The sequence below is a fragment of the Carlito syrichta genome, unplaced genomic scaffold (assembly GCF_000164805.1).
Source record: "Carlito syrichta isolate Samal-C Ts95f unplaced genomic scaffold, Tarsius_syrichta-2.0.1 Scaffold99379, whole genome shotgun sequence".
In the NCBI taxonomy this organism is placed as follows: Eukaryota; Metazoa; Chordata; class Mammalia; order Primates; family Tarsiidae; genus Carlito; species Carlito syrichta.
In genome coordinates, this window is record NW_007043475.1 from 5589 (window position 1) to 13082 (window position 7494).

The window sequence follows — 7494 nt, forward strand, 5'->3', positions numbered from 1 at the left end:
AGGAGCAGGAGGTCCCTTCCCAGGGTGGCCCCCGGGGGTGGCCGGACCAGGGGCCCGTCCAAGGAGAGCACGGAGGGCGGGGAGCGCCGGGGCCGGCCCGGCTTCCTCTTGATGGGGGGTGGGCAAGGGGCCAGGGAGGCGGGCAGCAGGGGTGGCAGCTGAGTGGGAGCCCGCGTCTGGGCCCGCAGGACGGGCACGGGCAGTGCCAAGGGCAGGGGGAGAGGCAGGGGCAGTGGGAGGGGCAGCCCCGTCTCCAGGAGCACCGGGGAGGCCAGGGGCCCGGAGCGCTCGTCGCGGCGGCCGGTGGGGAGTGGGCAGACGGGCAGCAGCAGGGGCCCGCCAGGCTCGGGGAAGGGGGGCGTGAAGCTGAAGTCCCGGCCCGGTGTCCGCGGGAGGCCCCCGGTGCTCAGGCTGGGGGACTGGGCCGGGTAGGAGAAGGGGCTGCCGGGCACCTGCGGGGAGCTCAGCGACAGGCCGCTGCTGCCCCCCGACAGTGGGGGCTCCCCGCCCGGCGTGGCTGGCACCGTCTCCGTGCTCTGCGACTTGGCCAGGCTGCCACAGAGGCCCGGCGTGCGTGGGGGCTGGTCCTCGGGGGGAGGCTCCAGAGGGACGGACGGGCGTGGGGGCTCGGTGGCCTCCGGCTCCGGTGGCGGGCTGGGTGGCCGCAGCGGCCGGGGTGGCGGCAGCGGTGGCTGCAGAGGCAAGGTGAGCATCGGGGGCGGCTCGGGTTCCACTTCCAGGTCATCCTCTGCAGAAAGGCGGCAGAGACACACCGTTAGCATTTGATCCAGACACCTCTCGGGGTCCTGTTATGCACCTGGGTCCTGACTGGCTCCTGGCCCACCGGGTCCGCCGGCGTCCTGTGAGCACGCAGACTGTCCCCCTCCAGTGAAAGCCCTCACGCAGTGCTCAGGGTCAGGCCCAGTGCAGGCACACAGGAGGTGCTTCCTAAGTGTGGCTGGGCTCAATCCAAGAAGCAGGAGGCGTGGAGGCTAGACTCTCGCCCTGTGTCATCAAAACAAAGTTCCTGTGGTCCAAGAACATTTGCTCTGTGAAGAAATGCAATCTAACAAGTCTTGTTTCTGCGACACTTGCCAGAGCCTTCAAGGTTTCCCCCAGCCTTTACCTCTACAGTCACAGAACACACTTTCAAATGTATCTCTTGTCATCTTTCACCCTGCCCTAGAATGTAAACTCCATGAGGGCAGATTATTGTGTCCACTCGTGTACTACTAGTGCTCAAACTATACAGGGGACAAAACAGAGGCTTAACATCAAGTCCATAGTCAAAGACTGTGGCTCGTGGCTGAACAAACAAAACGGAAGAAACGTGGTCCCTCGGCAGACACGGGAGATTCATTCTACGACTCCTGCATATCCTGAAATCTTCACACACTCAAGTCCCGCAGTGCCCGCAGCCCTCATCTAGCCCAGAGCCCCAAGGCTTCCCACCGAAGTGACCACGGACACCCGGCTGGTCCTTTTGGGAACATCCCAGGGGATGGATGGTCCCAGGACCACACCACCAGGGGGACACCACAGTGAGGAGCGAGAGGAGCACCGGTTCCCATCTGGACATGACCACGGAGGGCCAGACTCAGTGCCAGCTCCTGGCGTGTCATCTGTCTCCCTGTGATCCCACCGTACAGAAGAAACTGAGGCTTGGGAGAGTGACATGACACACCAGAGGGAGCGTGCTGGCTCCGGGGTGAGGACAGCCTGCCTCCCTCCCTCCCACGTCCTCCCGGGGGTGGGGACGCAGGTGTTACCTGGAGCTCGCTCAGGGGATGACGGGGGTCGGGCCTCCACCTCTGTGACAGGGGGCTCCGGCGACAGCAACATGTCCCCTTCCTGGCTCAGGCCTGGCTCCTCGGGGGGCTCCTTGGAGGGCTCCTTGGAGCCCCCCGGCTCCTCAACACCCACAGGCAGGGGGGGCTCCTCCAGCGTGGGGGTCCGCTCCTTGGGGGCCTCGGCCTCAGCTTCGACGTCCAGCTCCTCTTCTAGGCCCAGTGAGTCCATCACAGGTGCCCCTGTGGCCAGAGACGCCGCCTTCCTGTCCTCCTCAAAGTCCTCAGGGCCTGCGGGAGCCACGCTCTCCTCAGCCACCATCACCTCCTCCTCCTCTTCCTCCTCTTCCCCTGCCACCACCTCCTCTTCATCCTCCGAGGACGATGAGGAGGACTCGGAGCTTGACTCAAACTCAGAAGACTCGGAACTTTCGCCGGACGACGCGGCTTCAGCCTTGGAGGTGGCGACACTGACCGTCTCCTCTGGGGGGGGGGGGAGCACAGAGGAAGAGCGGTTTCGCCACCTGCTGTGCCACTGAAGGCCTCAGACTACTGGCAGTTGGGGCTGAGCAGGACCCTCAGACGGGTGACTCAGGGGAGGGGTGCTGACCAGTCATCAATTAAAAAAGACGACTGAGGCGAAATTCACATAACAGAAAACTGTTCATTGCAAAGTGAATATTCCAGCAGCATTTAGTACATTCATAATGGGCAACTCCCGCCTCTGTCTATTTCCAAAACATTTTCCTTTTTCTTTTTTATTTACTTATTTTTTTTTGAGTCGAGTCTCACTCTGTCGCCCAGGCTAGAGTGCAGTGGTGTGCTCCCGGCCACTCTAGCTTCGACCGGCTGGGCTCAGGTGATCCTTCCTCCTCAGCCTTTCAAGTAGCTGGAACCACAGGTATGTGCCACCACACCCGGCTAATTTTTTTTTTTTTTTAATTTTTGTAGAGCTGAGGTCTCGCTATGTTGCTCAGGCTGGTCTCAAATCTCTGAGCTCAGGCAATCCTCTAGCCTCTGCCTCCCAAACTGCTGGGATTACAGGCTTGAGCCACCCTGCCCAACTCATTTTCTTTTGTTGTTTTTTTTTGAGTCGGAGTCTCACTCTATCACCCAGGATGGAGTGCCATGGCATGCTCACAGACACTGCACCCTCAACCTGCTGGGCTCAGGTGATCTTTCCATTTCAAACTCCTAAGCGGCTAGAACTACAGGCATGCACCACCAAGCCTGGCTAATTTTTTAATTTATTGTAGAGATGATGTCTAGCCAAGTTGCCCAGGCTGGTCTGAAACTCCCGGGCTCAGGCAGTCCTCTCACCTCTGTCTCCCAAAGTGCTGGGATTACAGGCGTGAGCCACTGCGCCTGGCTTTATTTCCAAAACATTTTCCTCAGCTGACGAAGAAACCACATACCCTTTTAGGGTACCCCTTTCCCCATTCCCTTCCCCAGCCCTGAGCCACTGCTGATCTGCTCTCTGCCTGGATGGATGCACCCACGTGGCACATTTCGTGTATTTTAACAGGTTAACATTTCAAAAGTGTAACATTTTTTTTTTTTTGTCTCACTCTGTTGCCCAGGCTGGAGTGCAGTGGCATGCTCATAGCCACCCCAGCGTGGACTTGCTGGGCTCAGACAATCCTTCCGTCTCAGCCTTCTGAGTAGCAGGAACTACAGGCACATGCTATCATGCCTGGCTAATTTTTTGATTTATTGTCGAGACAAGGTTTCACCCAGTTGCCCGGGCTGGTCTCGAACCCGCGGGCTCAAGCAATCCACTCGCCTCGGCCTCCCAAAGTGCTAGGATGAGAGGCTGAGCCACCGAGCCTAGCCAAAAGTGCAACGCCTTGCCCAAAAAGTATTTCTGGCGACTGCTCGGGCAGAGGGAGCCCGGGCGGGGCCGTTGGCTGCGGCCCCCACCCCCCTCCCCACTCACCTCCGTCTGAGTCCCCTTCTTCCTTCTCACTCGCCTCCGACAGGGCTGTGTCTTCCTCCTCGTCCTCAGACGCGTCCCGGTCGTCGCTGTCCTCGTCATCCTGGGGGAAGGGAAGGAACAGGATGGGTGAGCCCAAGGGCCCAGCCCCCTCACTCGGCCCAGCAGCACCCGGAGGTCTCCCAGCCCCAGGGCACCTTATCTGATGTGGATGAGGTCGAGGAGGAGGAGATCGGGCTCCTGGGGCCTTCTTCCTCCTCTTCCTCCTCCTCCGCTTCCTCCTCCTCCTCTTCCTCCTCGGCGCTCTCCTGCTCCTCCTCCTTGTCGGAGGCCGAGGATGAGGGTGAGGTGGTCGAGGACCCCGACGACGAGGAGGCCGACGAGGATGAGGACACAGACAAGGACTCCTTCTCGTCCTCCTCTCCGCCGCTGTCCAGCTCCAGGGGCCGCGCCGGCCGCCGCCGCACACCCACGCCCTTGGGGTCCCGCTTGGCAAGCTCGCAGGGGGGGTCCGCCAAGTCGCGGTCCCGCTCCCGCTCGGACTCTGGGGAGAAAGGGGTGTCAGGCCAGGCTGGGGGACGGAAGAGGGGGGCCCCGGCGCCCAGGGAGCGGACAAGGGAACGGGCCCCAAACCTTCATCTTCCTCATCCACAGAGGTCGAGGGCCGCAGCCGCTTCTGGTCTCCGGACGCGGCTGCGTCTGGCGGCTCCTTCCTCTTGACCTTGAAGGAGGGCAGGCGAATGGCCCCACGCAGCCCGATGCCCAGGCCCAGGCCCTCGTAGCCCAGGCCCTCGCCCTTGCCCCAGGACTCCAACAGGCAAGAGGCAATCCGGTCCTTGGGCTTTGGCCTGTCCTCGTCCTTGTGCTCACCCGACTTCACGGGAGTCAGCGAGGCCTGGGATGGGGACAGGAAGGGACAGTCACCAGAGACACGTCGCCGCTGTCAGTCCCTGGAGGAAGCCCTCTCCATGCAGCCTGCCTTCCTCCCGGCAGTGACAGCCACCAAGGTGACTGCACCCGGCCACCTGCACCTCCGGGAGGCTCAGAGCTCCCTTGGGCCTCACGGACCCTCAGCTTCCTCACCCGCAGAGCAGGCCTCTTACCACCTTCCTTAGATGGAACAGCGGCCTCTGCACTTTGCAGCCTGGAGCCTAAGCCTACAGCGTGAGGGCCCCGCACCACTCAGCACCAGCTTCATCAACGAAGTTTCTAGTCTGTTCTGTCCCGATGCGTTAAAACAAAGCTGGAGCTGGGCTCGGTGGCTCAGTCTGTAATCCCGTGCCTTGGGAGGCTGAAGTGAGTGGATTGCCTGAGCCCACGGGTTCAAGACCCGCCTGGGCAACTTGGCGAGACCTCATCTCTACAATAAATCAAAAATGAGCCGGGCATGGTAATGTGTGCCTGTAGTTCCAGCTACTTGGAAGGCTGAGGCGGAACGATCTCCAGAGCCCAGCAGGTTGAGGCTGCGGTGGCCGGAAGCGGCCACTGCACTCCAGTCTGGGTGACAGAATGAGACTCCAACTCAAAAAAAAAAAAACAAAAAAAACCAAGCCGGGTGCGGTGGTTCACCCCTATAATCCCAGCACTTTGGGAGGTGGAGGGAAGAAGATTGCCTGAGTCCACGGGGTCCAAACCAGCGTGGGCAACTTGGCGAGATCACGTCTCTATGATAAATAAAAAAATTAGCCAGGCATGGTAGTGCGTTCCTGTAATTCTAGCTACTTGGAAGGCTGAGGCGGAAGAATCGCTCGAGCCCAGCAGGTCAAGGATGCAGTGGTTGTGAGCATGCCACTTCACTTCAGCCTGGGTGACAGAGTGAGACTCCTATTCAATAAAAAAGAAAAAAATACCCAGCGCCTCCCAGTTTTGCTTCCCTGCACACAGAGGACCTGCTCCGCAGTTCCAAAGTGTTCTGCCTTCAAAGGGGTGTTATGTAAATTAACCCAAATGAGCCACATTAGGGGCTTTGCACAGCACTCCAGGCCTGGGGGCTCTTTTGATTCAGATTATTAGTGAAATAACTGCAGGCTGCTCCTACAGAGGCAACAACACCAGGTGGAAACACAAGGCATCTCGGGTGACCTCTGAGGGTTCACTCTGACTTTACTGCCCTGTCACACAGATGAGACAGGCTCTGATACCGTCACTTCCCTGTGCTTCAGAGCAAGCTCTCAGTCACATCATGGCAGCGTTTCCCAACACATGCTCTGTGGGTACAGCAAAACTGATGACTGTGGTCACCCCTGGGGGAGGAGAACAGAGAGGACTGGGGAGCTATTGAGGGGATGGTAAAAGAATTTAAAAGGCTGGGTGTGGTGACTCACACCTGCAATCCCAGCACTCTGGGAGGCTGAGGTGGGAGAATCGCCAGGAAATTGAGACCAGCCTGCGCAAAACAGAGAGACCTTATCTCTGCAAAAAATAAAAAAATTAGCTGGGTGTGGAGGCATGTGCCTACAGTTCCAGCTACTCAGGTGGCTGAGACAGGAATCTCCTGAGCCCAGAAGGTCAAGGCTGCTGTTGTCGTGATTGTACCATTATACTCCAGCCTGGGTAAGAGAGTGAGATCCTGACTAAAAAAACAAAAACAAAAAGTATTCAAGAAAAAGTTCTCTCTTACATAGAGAGAAAGCAATTACAGATTTTTTTTCCTATGAGTTGGAGTCTCAGTCATCCTGGCTAGAATGCAGTGGCCGTGAGTGTCTCGACCTGCTGGAGTCAGGTGATCCTTCCACTTCAGCCTTCCAGGTAACTAGAATTGCACGTGCCACCACACTCAGCTAATTTTTTGATTTATTGTAGAGATGAGGTCTCACCAAGTTGCCCACGCTAGTCTCGAACCTCTGGGCTCAGGCAATTCTCTGGCCTCCACCTCTTAAAGTACTGCGATTATAGGCGTGAGCCACCGCACCTGGTCTCAGATTATTTTTAAGGTTATGCGTAGATATATGCTATAAAGGCACACATGGTCCTGCCAAGTCAAGCCATGTGAAAGGAGGCAGGAGGGAAGGCGAGAGGAGGCCAAGTTCAAGGAGCACCTTGGCCACGAAACTATCTGCCACAGTGAGCATATTCCGCTTCTGCGCCATACCAAATGGTTGCTACTAGTCACACGTGGCTACCAGGTGCTGGGAATGTGACACATGCGAATAGGGAATTTGGAATTTTACTTCACTTTATTTTTATTTATTTATTTTTTGAGTTGGCGTCTCACTCTGTCACCCAGACTGGAGGGCAGTGGCCGCTCCCGGCCACCGCAGCCTCGAACTGCTGGGCTCAGGTGATCCTTCTGCTTCAGCCTTCCAAGTAGCTGGAACTACAGGCACACACTACCACACCCGGCTCATTTTTGATTTATTGTAGAGTTGAGGGCTCACCAAGTTGCCCGGGTAGGTCTCGAACCCACGGGCTCAGGAAATCCACTCACCTTGGCCTCCCAAAATGCTGAGATCACAGGCCGAGCCACTGAGCCCAGCCTTTACTTCATTTTAATTGATTAATTTTATTTCTTTTTATTTTTGAGGCCACGTCTTACTCTGTCCAGGCTGGAGTGCAGTGGCGGGATCACAGCTTACTGCAGCCTCAACCTCCTGGGCTCAGCCTCAGCCTTCTGAGCCGCTGGGACCACAGGCAGATGTCACCATGCCCAGCTAATTATTGTTACTTTTTGTAAAGACAGGGTCTCCTTTGGGCGGCTGAGGTGAGTGGATTGCCTGAGCCCGCAGGTTCGAGACCCGCCTGGGCAACTTGGCGAGACCTCATCTCTACAATAAA

General features: G+C 57.8%; 1 protein-coding gene across 1 annotated transcript in view; it reads right to left on the reverse strand.

Moving 5' to 3' along the window:
• SETD1B (SET domain containing 1B) overlaps positions 1-7494 on the reverse strand; it is a gene marked incomplete at its 3' end in the record, with an annotated part of 23544 nt that overhangs the window by 5175 nt on the left and 10875 nt on the right. The window contains exons 8-12 of the mRNA XM_008063784.2: positions 4354-4615; positions 3918-4264; positions 3724-3823; positions 1770-2270; positions 7-748 (exon numbers count right to left, since the gene is read on the reverse strand). Coding sequence (XP_008061975.1) covers positions 7-748; positions 1770-2270; positions 3724-3823; positions 3918-4264; positions 4354-4615 — 1952 coding nt within the window. The remainder of the gene's footprint in view (positions 1-6; positions 749-1769; positions 2271-3723; positions 3824-3917; positions 4265-4353; positions 4616-7494) is intronic.